The sequence below is a fragment of the Macrobrachium nipponense genome, chromosome 18 (genome assembly GCF_015104395.2).
Source record: "Macrobrachium nipponense isolate FS-2020 chromosome 18, ASM1510439v2, whole genome shotgun sequence".
In the NCBI taxonomy this organism is placed as follows: Eukaryota; Metazoa; Arthropoda; class Malacostraca; order Decapoda; family Palaemonidae; genus Macrobrachium; species Macrobrachium nipponense.
The window spans coordinates 22,870,359-22,893,232 of NC_087211.1; the positions used below are offsets into that span (position 1 = coordinate 22,870,359).

Genomic DNA, 22,874 nt, shown 5'->3' on the forward strand with positions numbered 1-22,874 from the left:
TCTTGTTCAGAGGTTACTGCAGTTCTTGCAAGTCTGCTAAATAAATCATATACCATGACATACCAAAGAAAAATGCCTAAGTCTATTTTAAAACCTCCCAAGACATATGATAGGAGACTAGCTCTACATAGTTGGCAAGATACTCCTGAAATCCCGGACCTGACCATTCCTTTATCTCCTACCGGATTGTCAACTTTGACAGCTGACATACCTGATTTGTATGTAACTGTATCTCCTACAGTATTTGAATTGTGGGAAGCAGAACCTGCAACTCTTGACATGACAGGTATCCTCACTCCTGAGCCAGTAGCAATCTCTTGTTTAGTCAAGCAGGGAAGCATTGCTTTTGCTGTGGATGATCTGATCTCGATGCCTTTAATGTCTGAGTAAACTGTTGAAACCTTAATAGACTCTAGTATCCAGGTCTCCCATTGTTAGAATGGTCACCTCAGTCAGTTTTGACTTTGTCATTTAGGGATGGAGAGTTAGATCAACCTTTGGACACATTGGATGTTTCTGATGTTTTGATATCTAGTCAAGAAGAACATAAAGGTTCTACTACTCCTTGTGCTGACTTGGCTTAGTACCTAGAACCAGACATTCCAGTTTGTGATAGCTCTGTAGCTGATTTTGTTGGCTTTCAAACCCATGATAAAAGTATTACCTGGAAGCTAGAGTTACTTAAGCAAACATTAAAACCCTGAACAACCTAAGCCTAGGTCATCCCAGACAACTAGAAGATGCTTGAGTCTTTCTCCTGTTTTGCGGGAGCTCAGTGAGGCACGCTCTACCATTCAACAGAAAAGAGCAGAATCTCAAGCAAGAGCTATAACATTTGGGAGAAAAGTAGAAGGAAGTCCACCTGCTATGTGGTCTAGGGGCTCAGTTCCCCAATTACCCCAAGTTATGCCTGAAAATTTGGAAAGGAAAAGTAATTGAAATCAGTTAATTGTCCCTTTCACAAATTTGAATTGAGAGTGAAGTCCTTTGGAAAAAATTAAAACAATTTTTGCTCATTACTTGTAAGTTTCATACAATATTAGGTGCTAGCATATTATGTACCATACAGTGTATAAAGAAATTATTATAATTTGTATATGAGGGCCTCAGTTGTAAACGCCACCCCCACCAATATTGAGTTAGGCATACCAGCAGATTTGGCAACATCTCCTCTGTCTATTTGTTGCATTTCTATGCTATTCACGAGTTTCAAAAAGGTCAAAATCCCTACTTGAGCAGTAGGAATTATCGATTTTGTCTACATGAATGAAAGTTGTGTCGTGCGGAGGTTACAGCCACATAAGAGCTCAGTTAGAACCACAAGGAAGCACGTGCGCAGCTTAAGAGTGAGCCAATGAGAGCGCGCATCACTAAGTGGGTAGTCAGTTCTAAGCCAATCAGCATTTTTCCCCATAAGGCGCCCGTAAGTGTCGGCCAATCACCGCACAGTTTACAATCTCTGCTATTGTTTACATTCCCCACCTCCCCTTAATTTCAAGTTCTTTAGCGGATGTACATATTTTCATGGTGAGTCCAGATTAAAATATTTGCTTTTCTTAGAGAAGTAGTAGTGTGTGTAGTACTATTATTTTCTATAATTTTTTTGTGTTTGATTATTATTATGATATTGGTGATGATTATTTTAATGGCTAAACATTATGATGATGGAATATTATCATGGTCAACATCATTATTACTAATATTACCGTATTATCATTATTATTTGCTATTATCATTAATAATATTATTATCAATACTCCTATTATTATTATTATTATTATTATTATTATTATTATTATTATTATTATTATCATCATCATCATCATCATCAGTATAACATCCATGATTGTTATACCACGAAAGTATTTTCATAGTGAGTACACATTTTATTATCATTATTATTATTATCAATATTATTAACCAATATTACTGTATTACCATTATTATTGATATTATTTTTATATATTAATATTATTTTTAAATATTAATATTATTATTATTATTATTATTACATCTATTGTTGTTATAACAGGAATATAATAACACTTTATTATCCTTTTACACATTTAATTATGGTTTAAGTGCTGGTTATGAATAAAATATACACAAATGTGAGGGGTTAGGCGTATATTTTGAATGCTAGCGCACAAGTGCACCCCACAATTTTTTTTTAATTTTCACAAAAAATTTATAAAGGGTAGGGCTTTCATATGAAACTTAGTTTAAATCAATATCTTTTTTAGAAGCAGAGTAATGAATGCTAGACTTTGAGGGCAATTATCTCATTTTTTAAAAAGTGGCGTTTACCACCTTGTGGTTCTGAGGCCCTCATATATTCTGTAGGCTAAGATGCTTGTATGAATCCCTTGGTTACAATATCTATTTTTTCTGTGAACTCTGGACATATCTGTCTAAGAATTTTTATTGTACCAAATAATTTTGTTACTAGAATACTTCTAGTTTTCAAAAGAAAAAAAAAAAAGTCTTTACACCTGACCCTGGGGAATGTGAAGAACAAATAAGGGATTTTGAGCCCCACGTGAGGGGGAGGAAAGGAGGACTGATGGGGCGACGATCATATGACCCAGTGTATCCCCGCGGATAAAGGATCATGAGGAAAACGCCGGGACAGCCTATGTAGGCTAACCGACATAACATCCAACATATACATAGACAAAATAAAATCAATTACTTAAAGCTAAAAGAAAATCATGCTTTAACATGGGGGGTGGGGGGTGGGGGTGGGGGGGGAGTATGAAAATAAAATCTCGTAAAATATAAAACCGCTATGAAGGCCACCCGATAACAGTGGGCGCAAAAGGGAAACTCCTAACTTGCCTACTGACAAAACGATATGAAACGGTAGGCAGACGAAAAGAAAATAAGGGAAAAATAACTGAATGAAATATACCAAACATAAAAATAAAATATAACGGTGGGTATACGGCGAAGCACGTAACAAAGACACGTGCTCGAATGAAGACCCCCGTGCAAAACCATGAAAATAATGAAAATAACAAAAACATAAACAAAAACAGGATCGAACTAAAACTGCCACCCAAGACATAGATAAAATATGTACTGAAATACCACACTTTACAAGCAGGATGGATGCCCACTCGAAACCGATACAATACAAGGGTACGCCGTAATGGCGACTCGCCGCCGCTACGGTCAAGTGACGCCTAACAAAACCCTAAATAAAGGCAAAACAAAAGGCAAATTCACTCCCTAAATATTGACAAATGAGGAACCAGTACTTAACTTGGGTGAAGAGCAGACTGACGATCCATAATGAAGTAATAACACAAAATATAATAAAAGAACAGATAGCTTTACACGAGAGTGCAAACGCAAGGTGGCTATCGAAAAGTATGACGTCACAGACGCCTTCACCGGGGTAGCAGGGTGTCACCTATGGTTTGGCTCCCTGTATTTAGGGGCTTTTGATGAGGAAAAGGCTAATTGGAGGGGTTGCTGTGGTAGTATTTAACACTCGCCCCAGTTTTATACCGACACCTTTTATATAGGTGAGCGAGTCAGAGAGTTCTGACATGTCCAATTTAGCAGTTCTCTGGTATTATAGCAATATTTTACTAGAAATAGTGCTAAAGGAGACATATTTCACTGGGCGACACGGCCGAGCCCAGAAAAATACAGTTAGAGTGGAACTGGTGAGGGGGAATCTAGTGAGTCGAAAGTAAGACTCAAAAGTTATCTGAATTTTTATGTTGTTAATTAATTTTGTTTAAAAAATTTGGTTTTGTTGTATGTGATGTGTCAGTATTTCATTCCACTGCTGTCAATTGGTTCTTCCCCACAGGTGTAGAAGCTTGCCATTCAGGTGAGCTTCCTATTCAAGAGCTGGAACTTTGAAACTTGGACACCAAATATTTTGTGACTAACTTGATATGTCATTCACCTGAGTCATCTAATTTTAAATGTTCGGGATGAAGGTTCTTGAGAAAGTAATGTTTGTTTAATTCTTGTGCACCAGTGTTCCTTTTCGTTAACCTTATTGAGTTTTGTTTCATTTGTTTAAAAAAGAACTATTTTATACAGAAGGACTTCACTTGTATAATAATACTCTCCTTGATTTAAAATAAGCCCTTTTGTGGTTTTTTGTTTAGAGAAAATAAATTACTTTTCCATTCTGGTTTTCATGGCATAGCACATTATAACAGACCATATTTTACCAAAACTACCAGTTAGGATCATACCAAAAAATTTAGGGGATTCTTGGGCCAGTTTAGTCCTGCAATCTAACCCAATATATTGGGGCTCTTCAAGCTGGTGCCCAGAAAACTGAAAACTGTAACAAGTATGCTGTGACCAGAAGAACCTGCAGGAACTAGGCAACAGTACTATACGGCATCTTGTTACTTCAATGGTGTCACAGGTAACTCATTTGACTAGATTTTACCTACAGCATTGGTAGTGCTGACAGTTAAAATTACCCACTTTGTGAGTAAATCTGTGATGGATATATTCGGGCTGTTCAGTGACCAGGGCAAATTCAGGTGTTCAGGGAGTGTACTGCAATATATGTAACAGATCAACAACTTCGTTAAAACTAATCAAACTGAGTCAGTTATCTGCTAATGAAAATACTGTAAATGTAAACCACAATACTTACTATCTGTGATAAATGAATAGCACATCGAGTCAGTAAAGTTTTCATATGAATATATACGAAACTTGAAGAAATAGTTAGTTGAAGACTCTAGGTTATCTGTGTTGGGAGAAAAGGCTTCATTACCAACAATATACTGTACCATCAATAGAGGCAATAAAATTATATTTAGTGATAATGAAACTTTAGTCAAAATAATGGAAATAAAATATGATTTTAAAAGCTAAGTTTCATAATTACAAACCATTATATTACTAAAATAAATCTTACAAGTTCCTTCAGTGCTGATCAGCTAACAATTTAGCTAAAAGGCTATCTTGCTTTTGCAGGAGGCAAGTGTCTTCCAAAATGGCATCAAAATGGCATAACTACTACTTTCACTCACTTGTCTAACTTACTCAGCATCACCTGCAGCTTTTCATCATCATCAGTAAACTAATGGTTCTATAATAAAGAGTTAAATCCTAATCATGCAAGTTGGAATTTCAATCCTTTCAAGATGTTACCTCAGACCTGATAAAATCTTTCAGTAAGATCAACTTGGCTTACAGGGAGTTTCGAGGCAGTCTTATTGTGGGTTAGGTAGTGTATTAAAATATTATAAAAGTTTATCTCTTATCAAATCTCTACATCTGTATGCTGTAAAGGGTCAACCATACCTTGCCTTTGTGTTTCTTTGATACTCTATCGTTTTAGAAATAAAAGTATAAAAAATGTTGAGCCGTAGGTCGGCTCCCCTATTCTTGAGGTTTTTTGATGTAGGAGAGGCTAATTGGAGAAGGACCCGTGGTAGTGGTTTCACTCGCCCCAGAAACCATACCAACGCCTTTTAATAAAGGTGAGCGAGCCAGAATATTCTGGCATTTCCAATTTAGTGGTTCTCTGGTATTATAATAATATTTTACCTTAGAAATAGTGCTAAAGGAACCTACTTCACTGGGCGACACGGGCCCTTTGCCCAGAAATAGATATTTCCTACGTCAAAATCCCTTTTTCAAGATTCTAAGATCACTAGGGTGGGGCCAGGAAAAGAATACAGCTCTGCCTGGTCTGTTTATCCTTTTTAATCTCAGCCTCAAGTTTAATCCCTTGTTTATGACTTTACCCAAGATCTGTCATTTACTATACTTCATTTTCTAAAGAAACAGAGTAAATTTTGGTTGTTCTTAATGATTTTCCTTCTTTGTGTTTTTTAATAATAATAATTACAGATCTTGTAATAATGCCATAATTTCAAGCCATTTGATTATTGTCCATACATATTCCATTTTAGCAGTTATATTTATAAATGTATGCAAGTACTAACAATTCCTTTTCAGTCTATATGTGCACACACAAGCACACACACACGCAAAGGTTACTCAAAGTCACATTTAGAGGAAATGAAAACCAAATCCAGGATAAATACAGAGCAAACAATCCATCTGAGTGCTTAATCTGCATTTACTGCTGAGGTTTTAGGTTTAAGTAGCTTGGTTTTCTTATGGGTAAAATGACCAAAATGTTCTTAACTGCCACTGATATAGTCCGGGAGAAACCTAATGTCACCTGCCACGACATTTTGGCTTGACTTTAGTATTACTAAAATGCCATGTTTTTCTAGAACACATGGTCAACGCATCAGACCTTTCAGATAGATTTTGCACTACATGATAAACAATTCCGCAAAGTTCCAGAGCCTTCTACCATTTTTATAAAAACCAAAGCAATTAAACTGTAGACAACATCATTATTTTTCAACTACTGAAATAAGAATAAAGAAACTGATGGGAAATACGTGTACAAGTAATGGATAAAGGGACAAGGGAATGAAGAGATTAGTTCTGGAGTTATAAGAAGATTGCTTTACTGTGTAATTGCAGGGCAAAGATGACGAGACTATACAGGAAAATGTACTATAAGGTACAAACTTGATGGAAAAAAGTGATACATAGAGCATAAATGATAAATCTGAGAAAGTATTTTGAGAAATAATTATTTACTTGAGGAAGATGTGGAGAAGAAATGTAAACAAGAAGAGGAAACAGAGCAGTCTTCTGAAGAGAATATAGTCCTGGGTTGATGGAGTGAGTATTTTGAAGATTAATTCAAAATAAGGGTAGATGATATGCATATCTGAATGTTGTATTTAACACTGCTTGTATTAGACTACTGAAGCTGTGGGTAGATAATTTAATATATGTCTTGTTAATGACATTTTAAGATACTACAATACGGTAGAAGCTGAGAAACTGTGTGGCTTACCAGGGAGTGTAATAAAGTATGTCTGATTAAGGAAAAAGTTCCTAAGGAATTGTTGAAAGAAATAATTGTCCATCCCTATGATAGTAAAAGTGAAAGAGGAAAATATAACAAATTTTAAAAAGTAATTTGTATTTTTCATAGGTATAAACACCATAGTCTTTTAGAATAGGTTTAATCTTCAGTAAACTGGGACAGTGGTTGAAATAGGTAACAAGGTAGTTGAAGGGTGGCAAAGGGTGTAAGTGAGGGGGAATACCCCTCGCTCACCTACTGACACTAGCCACTTTTCCTATAGCCACAGGAACCAAGTGGGGGAGTTGAGGAATGTTTAAGCATATATATTACGTCACACTTCATAATAAGTACAGCACTTCAAATCACAAGGGATCGTATAGCCCAAAGTGAATTGAAACATACTAACCGAATCATAGCCTAAGTTCTATACTACGACACCCAGATTACTTCACTCATTCTAAATAACATTCAAGACATTATATTGTGTTGTGTGTATTAATGAGCATATAAATGATAATTAACTTACTGTAAATGTGAATGGCAGATTTGTTGTCCCTAGCCTGGATTGTCCGGGCTCAACTTCAGCATGGGCTCCTTCTCATTATTCTTATCCAAAAAACATCAAAGGAAATTTCTTCCCATCATTAGATATGCATATCCTTTACAGGAATTTCCCCTCAGAGATCCCAATGACTTTTCGGAGGCACTGTACAGGAACTGTAATAGGACCGGATTCACGGTCATGGCTGACCAACAACAAACGTCCGACTAACCAGCAAATCAGCAAACAACCGACGACTGATACTTAACCCTTAATGGACGGATTGATCCTCGGGAGTAGTAATAACAGGTTTGGGGTGGTGGACAGATTGATCCTGTAGATAAACAATATTAAGCGCCATTGATTAGGAAAGAATAGGGCGGGAGAGAGGTGCCAATACTTCTATAGCCCATATTAACAAATGGCAACTTTTACACTGGCTAAAACTAGAATCTGGCATCTCCAGACTTTAGTTCTGCTTTTAACTTCAAGGTGGAATGTATTACGTCTCTGTCTCAAATGACATCTTGCCACAGTTGCATTTACACCCATATGAGTGTCAGCATCATGATGTTCTTTAATAATTATTCAAGTTACATAGCAAGCCTTTGGCAATAGTATTGGAAATTTAGTAGCTTTGAGTAACTGCCCGTGTTCTAGTTTACCCTTACACCTTATTAACCGTTGTCCAGGTAAAAATTCAACTGGTATATGAAAGCTATTTCTTACCCCGTTTATCAATCTCTCGTATTGTCTTGGAAAAATTGCATTTGCATGAGGACAATAGTCTTGGGTTTCTTCCAAGGTCAATTCACCAATTACTTTCACATTGGTTGAACTCCTATAATCATAGGATCCACGCTGTGGCCCTACTGACCTTTTTGACCTTGCTGAATTTCTCCAAATTCAGCAAGTGAGTATTATCATTCAGGTTGTCCCCTACAGTACTACCAAAATGTTCTCTTCCCTACCCTGCACAAGCGATTCACCCTCCTAACTATTGACCAAGAAGAATTTTTTCTGTCCTTTTCCCACGTCACTGGAATTATCATCCGTAGGCACACAGGACAAGACCACCCCAGGAATTAAAGTTTAGTTCCTGTACTCTATTTTTCACAAATACATGCAGGTAGAACATTTTTCGATACTAGCCAACTCACAGCGACTATACTGTCTGACCAAATGAACAGTTCTACAAACTCATCTATCTCGAAAGATTCTTTAATAAATTTGGCCATTCTTCCTGCTAGTAACAATGCTATCAACTCAAGTTTTGGAACAGTCAATTCTTTAATGGGTGCTACATACTCTTGCCTTTGCCATCATTAAATGAGTTTTCATTCTTACCTCTGTATATGTTACACAACCATATGTTGACTCACTGGCATTGCAGACTATGTGTAAGGAGACCCCCCTCACCTAGGTTAGTATTCCTAGGAAAAGAAATATCAAGGCATTTCTATAAGTCCTTGGATAACTAGACCAAGTGCTTCCGTAATGAGTCCAGGAATTGATTATTCCAATCCAACTGTTGCTTCCATAAATTCTGCAAGTATATCCTTGACCTGATGGTAACAGGTAGAAGTGCTCCCAATGGATGATAAATTTGAGCAACTGTTCTTAACACTTCTCTAAATTGCACCATTAAAAATGCCTTCTCCATGTCACTAATACCGGCAAGCGATTTTTTTTCTAGAACTGCAGTAGAACTTTGAGGGGGTCAGCTGGTATATATGGTTACGTCCACAAAAAATCTTTCATACTTAACCCATTTCTCCCCTATATGACCAAACAGTCAAATACTATCCTAGGGGCTGTTGCACTGTCCTTTTTAACACCATGATGCGCCAAATTACAGTCTTCATCAGTTTCAAAAGATTCCATTCTCTCTTTATGAGCCTCCTATCTTCCTGATCCTTTAAAGATTTTCTGACAGTGTTCCAGATTCTGAGTGTCTGAAACTTACTGTTGTTTAAATCTATTCTAAGCCAACCCAAAGTTGGAAGTTATTCTACTTCTATTGCCTTTCTGAGGCAATACCACAACATACTGTTTGTCAATTTCAGAACAGGTTACAGTACATACTCTCAAAGTTCTCCAATATCTTCTTTTCCTGTTTCGTTATCTCACTGCAGTTAATACTTCAGTGATCCAAACTCCATAAAGTTTCAAGATCTTCCCTTGGTTCCTTTAAATGAGTAGCCGCTTCAGTCATAGTTATCTCGTCTGTTTCCACTGCCAGTTTTAAAATAGAAATACGAGTCTCCTTGGTGGGAGAACTACAGGTTCTGTACCACATAACCATGGTTAGTAGCAATACTAAATTCTCAAATTTCCTAAACCCTGGATGTAGTACGTTGTACACATAGTCAACCACTATCTACAACTCTATAGATAATTATTTCTCAATGGATAGATCAAAATCTTTATCAACCAAGCTGATTTTTGTTTTACACAATGACCATAAATTCTTCTAAACGTTGAATTTCTTTGTATATTCTGGTGGTTCGTCAACCACTATACAATCCATATGTATTAAACTACCCTGGTGAGGTACAACAATATTTACCATCCCATACTCTTTGACTGGTTTCGAAGTCAAATAACCTCTCAATGATATGTTCTCAACTCCTTAGCTCTTATAATGGAGTCCTTCAAGAGCTGATCTCTTGATGAAAGATCTCTTGGCACTGGTATCCAACAACCTTCTCTTTCGCACAATGTGACCTCTTTTACCTTTTAAGGTTATTACGGTTGTAGGTATGATCAACTGTTTAGTCTTCTTTTCCTGTCCAATATATGTCAGAGAGAGCATTCCAACTTGTACCCCACCTTCCTTAGTCTTTGGTTGCTTACAATTACATATAGCCTTTTGATGTCTAACATTGCAACCGTTATTACAACCTTGCCTGTCACAATCGGAGCTGAAATGTTTATTGGATGTGCCTATGAAACACAGGCCCAGAGTTTTAAGTTTTTCTATCTTACATCATCTGGTTGCTTCCACAAAGTGCACATCCTTTAACCTAGTTTACCTTGGCTTTGTTTGTATTTCTAAGCCCCACTGATGTTTTTTTTGGTTTTACAGACTGCCCTTGTTCTACTGTGAAAGTAGACACTGTAGTTACAGTATTAGCTTTCACTGATTCAGTCAGTGGATAAGCCCTCAAATTGTGTACTATTTCCTTTTCAGATATATTTTGAAGGTGTCAAATTTAAGCCAATCTTTTCCACACCTTCGTTTTATTGTTTCATTTACACTACTGGGTAGTTTGTTGTAGAGCAAGATGGTATACAACTCACTTAATTCCAACAGTTCACTTTCTAATGATCTTCTGCAGCATTCAAATTACTCTCTGAATCAGATCACTGATGTAACAACTAATCACACTATCTTGGTTACAATACCATTTTATTACAATTCGCTTCATAATAAGTGAAGCACCCAGATCACTTCACTCATTCTAAATAACATTCAAGACACATTGCATTTTGTATATTAATGAGCATATAAATATTTATTTAATATAATTTCTGGGCTCGACCTGTGTCAACCAGTGAAATGTCCCTATAGCACTCATTTCTAGGTATAAATAAATGCTAAATATACCAGAGAAAAAAGCCATATGGAATGCCAGAGTTACTACATCCAGCTCGCTCACCCTCATAGGATGTCGGTATAGCTCTCTACTACTACCTCTGCCAGAAACCCTCATTCCTGAATTAGCACTCTTTGTGTCTACGCGCACCGTTTTCGCTGTCTCCAGTAAGTGTTTTTGCGAAGCATCATGTCTTCTCTTGACCAAGAAGCTTCTTCATCTAAGTTGAGTATTCCATTTATTGTTTTTTGAACACGTTGGGGCATCGATGCATCCATATTTTGCCTTATTGTAAGACTCTTGTTCTTGGGAGCCAGGCATGATGCTCTTACGAGTCCGCCATTTTGGATGCATGGTTGGCGGCGTGTGCGATTGTATCAGAATTTTATTTCGCTGTGTTATTATGTTCACCGTTTAGCATTTCACTGTATAGGCTACTGTTTTCGTATATTTTTCGTCTCGCCCCTGACGAATACTGAGAGCCTTGTTTATTACGGTTTGATCCTTATGTTATTAGCCTATTATAGGGCCCGTCTCGCTCCGGACGTATACTGAGAGACTTGTTTTTTACGGTTTGATCCCTACGTTATTAGCCTATTATAGGGCCTTTTTCATTATCATCAGTCACTCAGGAGCGAGTTGGTTCCCTTTCGTGCATACAGTGATATGCTTCATACTACGTTATGTGCGAGTATTGTGGTTTAGGCGTCCTAGGCTAGCCTAGCGGTATGCCAGTTTAGTTTTAAGAGGTGAAGATTCCTCATTCATTCGCGGTGCTCATGCATGTATATTTCTAGCTTAGTTTTTGATTATAGTCTTGTATTGCTATATTTGATGAGGTTGGGAGTTCTTCATGATGTCCTACCCTAGCCTGTCCGACCAGACCTAGGCTAGGTTTTGGAGGGTGGGCTAGGCGGGTTGAGTATATCCCACCACCCTCAGTGGCTCCTAGTACCACCAACCCAACCAGGCAGATATGTTTGCTTGGAGGGTGGCCCAGGACTAGAGTTCCTCTCTTGTTATGTATGTAGGGGCTAGGCCTATCTTACCTGACCAGATCGATAGATTCGATTTTGGAGGGTTGAGTTAGGTTCTAGGCGTCCTCTTCATGACGTCCTCATAGGAGCCATCTTAGCCTACCTGACTGGATCTGTACCAATTTCGGAGGGTTAGGCTGGGATCTTAGCTGGGTGCGGTTTTCTCCCCCCCTTTTTTCATCAGTACTTCCAATAATTCCTCATCAATTACTTTATGAATTAATTTTTGTTTTTTGTTGAGTGTAGCCTGGACCATTGCCCCCTTTGAGTGTCAGTTGGCCTACTGTCTTCTGCCCCCTTTAGTAGTAGGCTAGTTAATGGGGTCTTGAGAAGTGGTATTCACTGATCGGTTGCTGTGGCCAAGCGATCACAACTCATCCACTCTCCTCCAGACATCCCCACCCCCCCTTCCCGGACTCGTTCCGGTGCTGCTTTGTTAGCTCGCTGCCAAAGTAATCCTACCAATGAACAACAGCTAGAGTGTAGAGTATGGTCCCGGGGATTAATCGGAGGAGATTGGGGGATTAGTAGATTATGTAATCTCTGTTGGTATGTCTCCGGGCCTGTGTTTATTCCGGCGAGATGTGGTCTACCATCACACCCGCCAGGAGGCTATACTCTGGAGTTTACGTACCGCTGTTCCGCCGCTCTGTTTTCCGTATTTCTCTAGTGTTATCGCTGCTTCCCCATTCCAGTGGGGGCGGAACTAGGCTTAGAGATGCATTTCTAATTGACTTGGAACTGCTACTCTTCTCTGGTGCGATCAGATTCAGACTTAGGTTTTACCTATTTTCCCTGTTCTGCTCATATCAGGCCAACCCTGCCAGTTATAGCTATTGTGATAACGAGATTATGGATTCCGGAGTAGGCGGAGACATTCAGAGCTTAATATTAAGAAAATTTATTATGTAGCTTCTGTTGGTATGTCTCCGGGCCTGTGTTTATTCCGGCGAAGTGTGGTCTACCATCACATGCACTTGGATGTATTCACTGGAGTTCTACGTACCATTGTTCCCGCCGCTCTGTTTTCCGTCTTCTATGTTATCGCTGCTGCCCACTCCGGTGGGGGCAAACTGGGCTCAGAGAATGCGCTTCCAATTAGTTGGGAATTGCTACTCTACTCCGGTGCGATCAGACTCAGGCTTAGGTTTTGCCTTGTTTCTCTGTTCTGCTCGTATCAGGCCAACTCCGCCAGTTATAGCTTTGGCGATACCCAGAGTATGGATTCCGGAGCAGGCGGAGACATCCAGAGCTTTATTAATAACAAGTAAGTTGAAGATTATAGTTGATGTTACCTTTAGCTAGTGAAGTAACTAGTTTAAGCATACACATACCGCCGGAAATAACTCCGGCAGCATTATTTGACGATACTCATGTATCTTTCCAACTTACAGATGGTTCGCTGCCAGGAGGTGGGGTGCCCAGCCATCCTTCAGAATATGTATGGGCATGAGGTCTGTCGGTCTCATGCCAGTTGCGCCATCCAACTGGAGGGACTCTTGGTCTGGCACCCAGAAGCCTGCGTGGTGTGTTACGGCCTCGTTAGGAACGTGACAGATGAGTTGGTAGGTAGCATCCTCGCCTCATTGTTACTCTGAATTCTATGTTAGACTTAACGATTGCACATTAGTCAAACTAGATAATGAGGAAAAGTCACAGACACTGGGGAACCTGATTTGATTATCTCTTACAGGTTGATCTGATGCTCAAGGCCTCCTCACTGACGACCCTTAAGGCCTGGGTAGGGGGGTTTGGGAGGAACGTCAGATTCGGCCAACCCTACGTGCTGTCGGAGGAGATGTGTCTCCTCCTCTACCCAAACGCTAAGGTTTCGGCAGCAGTAGCGGCGGAAGTAGCAGCTCCCATAATAGTGGATCCGACCATAAGAGACCCAAGCCCTCCCCCCCAGAGGACCCAAGAGGGCTTGTGCGATGATATGACGGAGGAGGTGGCGGCCATCAGCCTGCATCGAGAGCCCATGGCCATCGAGGACCAGGAGGAAGGTAGGGAGGTAAGTGAGGCAGGTAATCGTGAGGCTAACGTTCTCTCCTTCAGCCCAACTCCTTCTTCTTCTTCTTCCTTTCAGGGCTTCCCTGGGAAGTCCACAACCTTTGGGATTAGGTTGGGCTCAGTAATCCCCAAGGTGAAAACCTTGAAGTCAAAGTCTCTGCCACAGGCGGTTAGACCAGCCAAGCCTTCTCCAGCAGACTCCACCAGGTCGTCATTGGCTCCCAAGCCTTCGACTTCCTCGGCCAAAGCTACTCCCCCACCCAAGGGGTCAAGAGCTAAGACTTCTAAAGCCAGACCGACGGAGTCCAGCTTCGATCAGGAGGCTTTCGCCACTCTTCTCATGCAGAAGATGAGCGAAGTAGTGGACTCGAGACTTCAATCGATGTCCACTAAACTCGCCTCGGGTCTAGAGACATCCGAACAGTCCATCCTGTCTCTAGCCCAAAGATTGCAAACCCAGGAGGAATTGGTGGCTGGATTTATCCAGTCCGGAAGCACACAGCAGTCCTTTGAGGTGCCGGACGCATCCAAGCTCCCACCATTTGAAAATAGCAACCCATTTTCAGAGGGCAGGCTTACAATTGAGGGTTGTGGAACCCGACCCGTGGAAGACTATGAGTTCTTCCCACCGGGACTACAATTCCCCTTCCCGGGCTACGCTAGGCTAGCCGAGGAAGCGTTGGTCAGGATAGACAAGGTCCCGAAAGAGACAGTGATCTACCCTAGAGATCAAGCTCAGTTGGCATGGGTCCGCACCCTTAAGGAATGGGAGTGCATCAACACCAAGTTGACGCCTCACAAAAGTTGCTATACCATGTTCGTAGCGCCGGATAACATCCCGACACCTTGCACATCGAAGATCGCAGAATTGACACTGCAAGCCAGAATGGAGGATAAACCCATGCCTCAGCTAAAAGAGATGGAGGCTACCTCTTTGCTCTTTCCCGGAGATCTGGAGTGTTGGGTTGGCGCTCCGGCAACGTTCACAGTTGGCAAACTCGACCCAGAGTGTGCCTCCACACAATTCAGTGGACGTTTGCCTAGAATTCCGGATACCATGATAAAGGCGGAATTCGAGCAAGATGTAGGCTGAGCAGGTCAATTAACTCAGTCACCACTGCAGAGTTGACAGCTTCTGTCTTTGCAGAGGAGCCTCTATTCCGGGTCCTGACGAACTCGCTGCTGCAGACTTATCAATCAGACCTGTATGATTTCATAGTGGCTAGACAAGCCTGCAGGATGCATGTCTTTGCTAATGCCTCCATCAGGCATGAGCCTAACAAGCTCATAAAGGTATCGATCTGGGGGCCAACCTCTTTCCTGAGGACGTGGTTACTCTTTCCTGAGGACGTGGTTAACAGCGTCCTCAGCGAGGCAGCTAGGGCTAACCAGAACTTTCGTGTCCGCTGGGGACTTCCCTTCAAAAGGAAGTTTGAGACCCCCGGACCACAAGCCAAAAGTAGGAAGAGGCCTAGGAAGTATCAGCCTTTCCAGACCTCTCAGCCTCAAGCAGTGGTACAGGCAATTCCTGTCTCCCAAATGAATAAGCCTTCGACATCTAAGGCACAACCACAACAGCAGTTTGTTCTGCTGCAGAGTCAACCGACTCAACAGTCCTCGAGTTCGGCTGCCCTTGTGACTTCCCCAACCTTCAACGCCTCCTTTGAATCACAAGGGGCGTTTCGAGGCTTTAATAGACATACAACAAGTAGCAGAGCCAGAGGTGCCCTCCGACAGAGAGCTGGCTCTTGAGGCAGAGGCTTCAGAGGAGACAGGGGAAGTAAGACCTCAACCAGTCAATGAGTCTCTGCTGGTAGGCGGGAGACTGTACCTCTCCCAGGACCATTGGACCTTCAGTATGTGGGCCCACAGTATTGTATCGAAAGGTCTGGGGTGGAGATGGTAAAAAGGGCCTCCTCCACCAGTCAGTTTCCATCAGATTCCAATGACAGACCTTCTAGACTATGCCAAAGACCTTCTTCAAAAGAAGGCAATAAAGAAAGTCAGTCACCTGAAATTTCAAGGACGTTTGTTCCGTGAATCAAAGAAGGACTCGGACAAACGAAGAGTGATACTGGACTTGTCCTGTCTCAACTCATACATTCAATGCAACAAGTTCCGCATGCTAACCGTCTCGCAGGTGCGGACTTTACTTACCCGTGGGGTCGTCACCACCTCTATCGATCTTACAGACGCTTACTATCATGTACCGATAGCAAGAAACTTCCCTCCATACCTAGGCTTCACACTAGGAAAACAAGCTTACTCGTTCAGAGTCATGCCATTCGGGCTCAACATAGCGCCCAGAATATTTACCAAACTAGGAGAGACAGTAGTGCAGGAACTAAGAGCTCAGGGGGTGATGTTAGTAGCTTACCTAGACGACTGGCTCATTTGGGCAACCAACGATGAGGAATGTCGCAAGGCAACAGCCAAAGTAATAGAATTCCTAGACTACCTGGGTTTACAGATAAACAAGGAAAAGTCCTGTCTCATTCCGGTATCTCGCTTTCAATGGTTGGGAATTCAATGGGACCTAACCATACACAAACTATCTCTTCCACCAAAGAAGTGCAGAGAGATAGCGAAAGCTACGAGACAATTCCTCAAGAACAAACAAGCTTCTCATCGTACCCAAGAGAGAATCTTAGGTTCACCTCAGTTTGCTTCAATAACAGATGTTCTGTTGAAAGCCAGACTGGAGGATATCAATCGGGTATGGCGGAAAAGAGCCAACAAGTTCAGAGACAAAATTTCCTTGATTCCGCCAATACTAAGGAAAAGACTCCGCACGTGGACGGAAGTCCGGAGTCTTTCCAAATCAGTGCCACTACAATTTCCCCCACCGTCTCTGATAGTCCACACGGACGCCTCTCTGAGCGGATGGGGGGGCTACTCTCAGTACAAGAAGGTTCAAGGAACATGGTCGACAACATTCCGCCAGTTCTACATCAACGTACTAGAGGCAATGGCCATTTTTCTGACCCTGAAACGACTAGCTCCGGCCAGGAACATTCATATCAGACTAGTCTCGGACAGTGCAGTGATAGTTTATTGCATAAACAGAGGAGGCTCCAAGTCGAGCCAAATAAATCATGTGATGATTGCAATCTTTTCGTTGGCAATGGAACATCATTGGCACCTGTCAGCCACTCACCTGGCAGGAGTACGGAATGTCATCGCGGACTCACTGTCCAGGACAACTCCTCTGGAGTCGGAGTGGTCCTTGGACACAAAATCATTCAATTGGATTTGCCAACAAATCCCGGGCCTCCAGGTAGACCTGTTCGCCACGGAGTCCAATCACAAACTTCAGTGTTATGTGGCTCCCAATCTGGATCCTCTGGCTCGGGCCACAGATGCGATTTTGTTTACCATAACCTACCGGAAACAATTGGCAGAAGATTTATCTATTTCCACCAATAAACCTCTTGCTGAAAGTTCTACACAAACTCAGATCTTTCAGAGGACAGATAGCATTGGTAGCACCCAACTGGCCGAAGAGCAATTGGTTTCCTCTTCTACTAGAGTTGAAACTCCATCCCAGACAGATTCCCAACCCAAAACTGACTCAAATAGTACAAACTCAGACTGTGTCAGCTTCCTCAAGAATTCTGAATGCCCTAACTTTATGGACTTCATGAAGTTTGCGGCATAGAAGGACGCTAGTATTGACTCACTAAACACCCTGTTCGTGGAGTCAGACAAAAGAGAATCAACACTCAGGCAGTATGATTCGGCTGTAAGGAAGCTAGCCATCTTTCTAAAAGAATCAGATGTCCAGAAGATGACTACAAATCTGATAATTTCATTTTTTAGAACTCTGTTCAAAAAAGGCCTAGCTGCTAGTACCATTACTACGACTAAATCTGCCTTGAGGAAGATATTTCAGTTTGGCTTTAATATTGATTTAACAGATTTGTACTTCTCGCCTATGCCTAGAGCATGTGCTCGTCTGAGACCGGTCTCCTGGTTTTTAAATGACGTACTCAGGTTGGCTTCAGATACTGATAATGAATTATGCTCATATATAACCCTTCTCAGGAAAACATTATTTTTAATGAGTCTGGCCTCAGGCGCCAGAATATCTGAACTGTCGGCTCTCTCTAGAGAACCAAATCATATTGATTTCCTCCCGTCAAGAGAAGTTCTGCTCTCTCCAGATCGGAAATTCTTAGCAAAGAATGAAGACCCACAAAAAAGGTGGTTTCCATGGAAGATTGTCCCTCTTCCACAGGACCCATCATCATGTCCTATTATTACATTAAATTCTTATCTGGGCAGAACTTCTAAAAAGTCTTTTTATTAGAGAGAATGGTGGAACCATTTCCTTGAAGGCCATCAGTCAACAAATTCTTTATTTTATTAAACAAGCTAATCCGGATTCAGTCCCTCATGTCCATGATATCCGGGCAGTGGCTACCTCAGTTAATTATTTTCATCATATGAACTTCGAGGATCTTAAAAAATATACGGGTTGGAAATCCCCGACAGTATTTAAACGCCACTATCTGAAAACTCTAGAGGCCCTTAAATATTCAGCAGTGGCCTAGTTATGTAACTCTAATCTGTATTTTATTATTTTGCTATTAATTATCTTTTGGAACTCACGCTCACCTACCTGCCTCGCTTGTAATCCCTGTCTTTCTGCCTTTTGTTCCGGACTGGATTGTTTATGAACCCTCTCCTGTACATGTACATAGTTCATTAATATATTTGTTTCTATGTTCATTACCTGTTACATTTTCCTAGTGATAGTATGGATTTGGTCATATTAGGTGCTTTTTACCATTTGTAATTTGTTATCCTTACCTTGGTTATTAAAACAATAATTTTAAGAAATTTTTATTTTCCTTTCATATAAATTTTTGTTTACGTTTTATTTCCAAGCTTGTATGGCCAATTCTCTGTTACTATTTCACTGGCCGACACAAGTCGAGCCCAGAAAAGGGATTTTGACAAAGGAAAAATCTATTTCTGAGGGAAGACCAGTGTCGCCCAGTGAACCCATCCCTCCCTTTTTCCTTTCCCCACCCTTTAGCTGGCCCAAGCTTGGGTGCGTATTTCAGGAATGAGGGTTTCTGGCAGAGGTAGTAGTAGCGAGCGGAAGGTAGATGTTGTAACGGCACCTCTCTAGAGAGGGATTTTGAGAGAGGAGACTTCTTATTGGCAAAGCATCTGTGATAGTGGTTTCCACTCACTCCTGTGCTATACCGGCACCCTATGAGGGTGAGTGAGCTGGAGGTAGTAACTCTGGCATTCCATATGGGTTTTTCCTCTGGTATATTTAGCATTTATTTATTACCTAGAAATGAGTGCTAAAGGGACATATTTCACTGGGTGACACAGGTCTTCCCCCAGAAATAGATTTTTCCTTTGTCAAAATCCCTTTATTAAAAGGGGACTTGTTATCCCTGGCCTAGATTGTCTGAGATCAGCTTTGGCATGGTCTTTTCGTTATTCTCATCCAAAGAACATCAAAGGAAATTTCTTCCCATCATCAGAGATGAATTTCCTCTAAAGAAATTCCCCCAAATGAGCTTTTAGATAGGAATACTTAGGCGGTTTAGGCTCCGAGATCCGATGACTTTTCGGAGATCACAGGACAAGGTCTTATCCAGATGGCAGCTTAACTAAGTCATTTCCAGTACAACTACACTGTACAGGAAATGCGACAAGACTGAATTCACGGTCAAAGCTGACCAACAACAAACGTCTGACTAACTATCACATCAGCAAAACTAATGATCGATACCCAAGTCCTATTACACACACACACACACACACTTACAAACTAATATGCACAAAATAACCAAACCCAACGCTTTTCCAAACTAAATGCAAATGCAACAAAGCACAATATCTTTCTTTCATACAATAGTACGCATTTCTACTTTACGTAAATGAGAGAAAAATATACAAACTACATTACAACTATCAGCTAGGAACAATCTCTCTTATCAAAGTTTTGACAATATACAAAAAGGCTCTATATTGCATACATTGGAAAAATGAAAATAAAAACTTTTCAAAATTTGTTATTTCTTGCAAGGGAATACAAACCACTTAACCTCCTACTGGTTTGGTGAAAATTTCAGGTTCACTACAGCACCAGGACCCTAGGCTAGAGTATCATGCAATATTGGATGGTGCTCAAATAAGGAAAATACATCAGAAAACATGAAAACCTCCTTAAGAGAATTCAATGCACAAGACAACTTCTACTGGTTAAACTGCAGATTCTTCAAGCAAGTAGCTATATCTATGCTCCCTCCCCCTTGTTTGAAGGGAGAAGAGGGGAGGTGCATTTTAGACACTATGCTAAGATTGGATGTTCAACATGCAGGTACCTGTATCTGGCATGACCCACTTACTTTGGCCCAGATGCTAATCCGGAGTGGAAACAGGCTACAGTAATATCTCAGACAAGATACTACTCTGTCCAAGCGAAGCTGGATGCCTAAACCTCTCATAGAGCAACCACTGCAGACCCCCTCACCACCCAAAAAATCTATGGATATGGGTAATGTCCCTCAGTTAGAATGAGGGAATCAATGTTTACAACCTAGACACCTGTCCTCACTGCCTAGGAGCACAGTCAAGACCATCCAAATGGGCCAAGGCAAGTCACACACCCTGACTTTTTGCATTCACAATCAAGTACAAAGGTTGATGTCCTTCTCAAAAGAGCCATACACTTGTTGGGTACCTCACAAAACCAGAGAAGGATGGATGTTCCTAGGCAACCTTCCGTTACGCTATAGCATAAAACAAAGGCTGGTTCCACAACCTAATAGTCCAAATATGATCATGAAGCATCTTACACCTGGCCGTGGACCAGAGAAGCATCTTGTCTAACCATCAATCGAACTTTTGGTGAAAGGAGTCAAGAGGAAAAGCTTTTGAATCTCCCGTCAGGAGCTGATTAGTCCTGAACTCCTTCCATGTTCAAGATGGATGAAGAGAGAGAGAGAGAGAGAGAGAGAGAGAGAGAGAGGAGGAGAGAGCAGAGAGAGAGAGAGAGAGAGAGAGAGAGAGAGAGAGAGAGAGAGAAACTCCATTCCTCCTACACCAGACATGTTGCCATAAAAAAACTCCTCACTACTCTCTCCCCAAGTCCAAATTTATCAAACAGTCTTGAGTAGAAAACTTTCATCCAAGTGGGGAAATCCAAGGTCTTTAGATTGAAGACTAACTTACAGCTCGGTGTAAGCCATAGTCTTGCCTGACAGGAGATAGTCTCAGCAAGAGTGAATGAAGAATCCAGGACTTGCTGAACCAGCAGCCTTGACTGGAGGGAGACCTCTGTTCACAAGAGTTAGCAGTTAAGAACTGGATGAACACTTGACTATTGACCATGAGTAGTCAAACTAAAAATGATTGATCAACACATTTGACTATCTATTGAGGATAAAACAGGTTGAATGGCAGAAAGCACAGAATCAAGTTCATTACCAGAATAATGGAATATACCTATACCATTATTACAGCCAGGAATTGGGGGGGGGGGATGGAACAGAATACTATAAAGTTCTGTTTACCATGGAAACTACCTTGCATTGGAAATGTGGCCTTTTAAGGGAGTAAGAACTACTTCAACCCTAACTGAAAACTTCTGAACTAGTCTGCCAGCCCATTCACCATAGGCAGACAGCCCATTGGTATCACAAACTACCCATTCGTGCATTGCAAATGCTGCCACACTGAGTGAATAAAACCCTCCTGTCTCCTAGGCGAGGCCCTCCTTCAGTTGTGCTGTAACAAAGCACTACCAATGAACCTATTAACTACAGGCAAACTTGGAAAACTCTATACTTCCCATGCTCCAAGAAGAGCCCCCTCACGAAGAATCCTAGAGAGTATTCTAACCCTTCTTCAAAGCAAACATAAACAAGGATGATGATGATGACGATGATGATGATGATGATGGCTTACATGAATAATTGGCATCTACTCCAGAACAAATGAGGTGATACATGAAGCGAAATTAACATCATTTTAATTATTTAGGAATGCCAATGTTCTCCTACTATAATTAATTTCTGGATATGCATTGGTTGTGGAGGCTATCAGGTGTTCATACATTAACCAATACCTCACAATAATACTTTACAAATTAAACAACACTAATTGCCACCAAGTTGATCTCGATATATGCATATAAGTACTGCAGTGACAATATCCACAGAATCCTGCTTGCTTACTTTGATTACTACCTACTGATTAGATGTCATAAGCAAAGAATATCACTGGACAAGAAATTCACAAATTTAACAGAATTAACAATTGACAGAAATGAAGTTAGTTAAACTTTTGTACAAACAACACATTTAAAATTAAATCAAACACAAAAGCTAATACTAATAATATACATATAAGAAATCTGTACACTGTTCAAAAGAAAAACTGTATTTTAGTAATGCCATTATTTGTTATGAAAGAAATTCAAACACTTTTTACAAGGCATGAAAGCAATGGAAAAAAAACACATTTGCAACTCTTGAGAATTTGTAAATGCAAATGCAGCTTACCAAATTTAAATTCTGGCGGCACTGAGGAATTCTGATACTTAACATCTCCTTTAAAAGTCTTAGAATGATCATCGTCATCTGGTTTTGTAAAATATCCATGTACATCTTTGCCCTGGCAACCCTGGTCACTCAAAAGAATCTGAAATAATCTGTTGAGGATGATATAGATATGAGCTAAGGGAAGAAAACCATGGTTATAAGAAAATTAATGAAAAAGTAAATAACATCATTAAAGCTTTCTATACAAAGTAAATTAAACAAGAA

The 22,874-nt window shown here is 40.6% G+C and overlaps 1 protein-coding gene across 5 annotated transcripts in view; it reads right to left on the reverse strand.

The window, feature by feature from the left end:
- LOC135196921 (receptor-type tyrosine-protein phosphatase eta-like) overlaps window positions 1–22,874 on the reverse strand; it is a 416,919-nt gene that overhangs the window by 149,173 nt on the left and 244,872 nt on the right. For all 5 annotated transcript variants that reach the window (XM_064223752.1, XM_064223756.1, XM_064223753.1 and 2 more), the window contains exons 12-13: window positions 22,611–22,759; window positions 4,637–4,732 (exon numbers count right to left, since the gene is read on the reverse strand). In XM_064223752.1, the coding sequence (XP_064079822.1) occupies window positions 4,637–4,732; window positions 22,611–22,759 (245 nt within the window). The remainder of the gene's footprint in view (window positions 1–4,636; window positions 4,733–22,610; window positions 22,760–22,874) is intronic.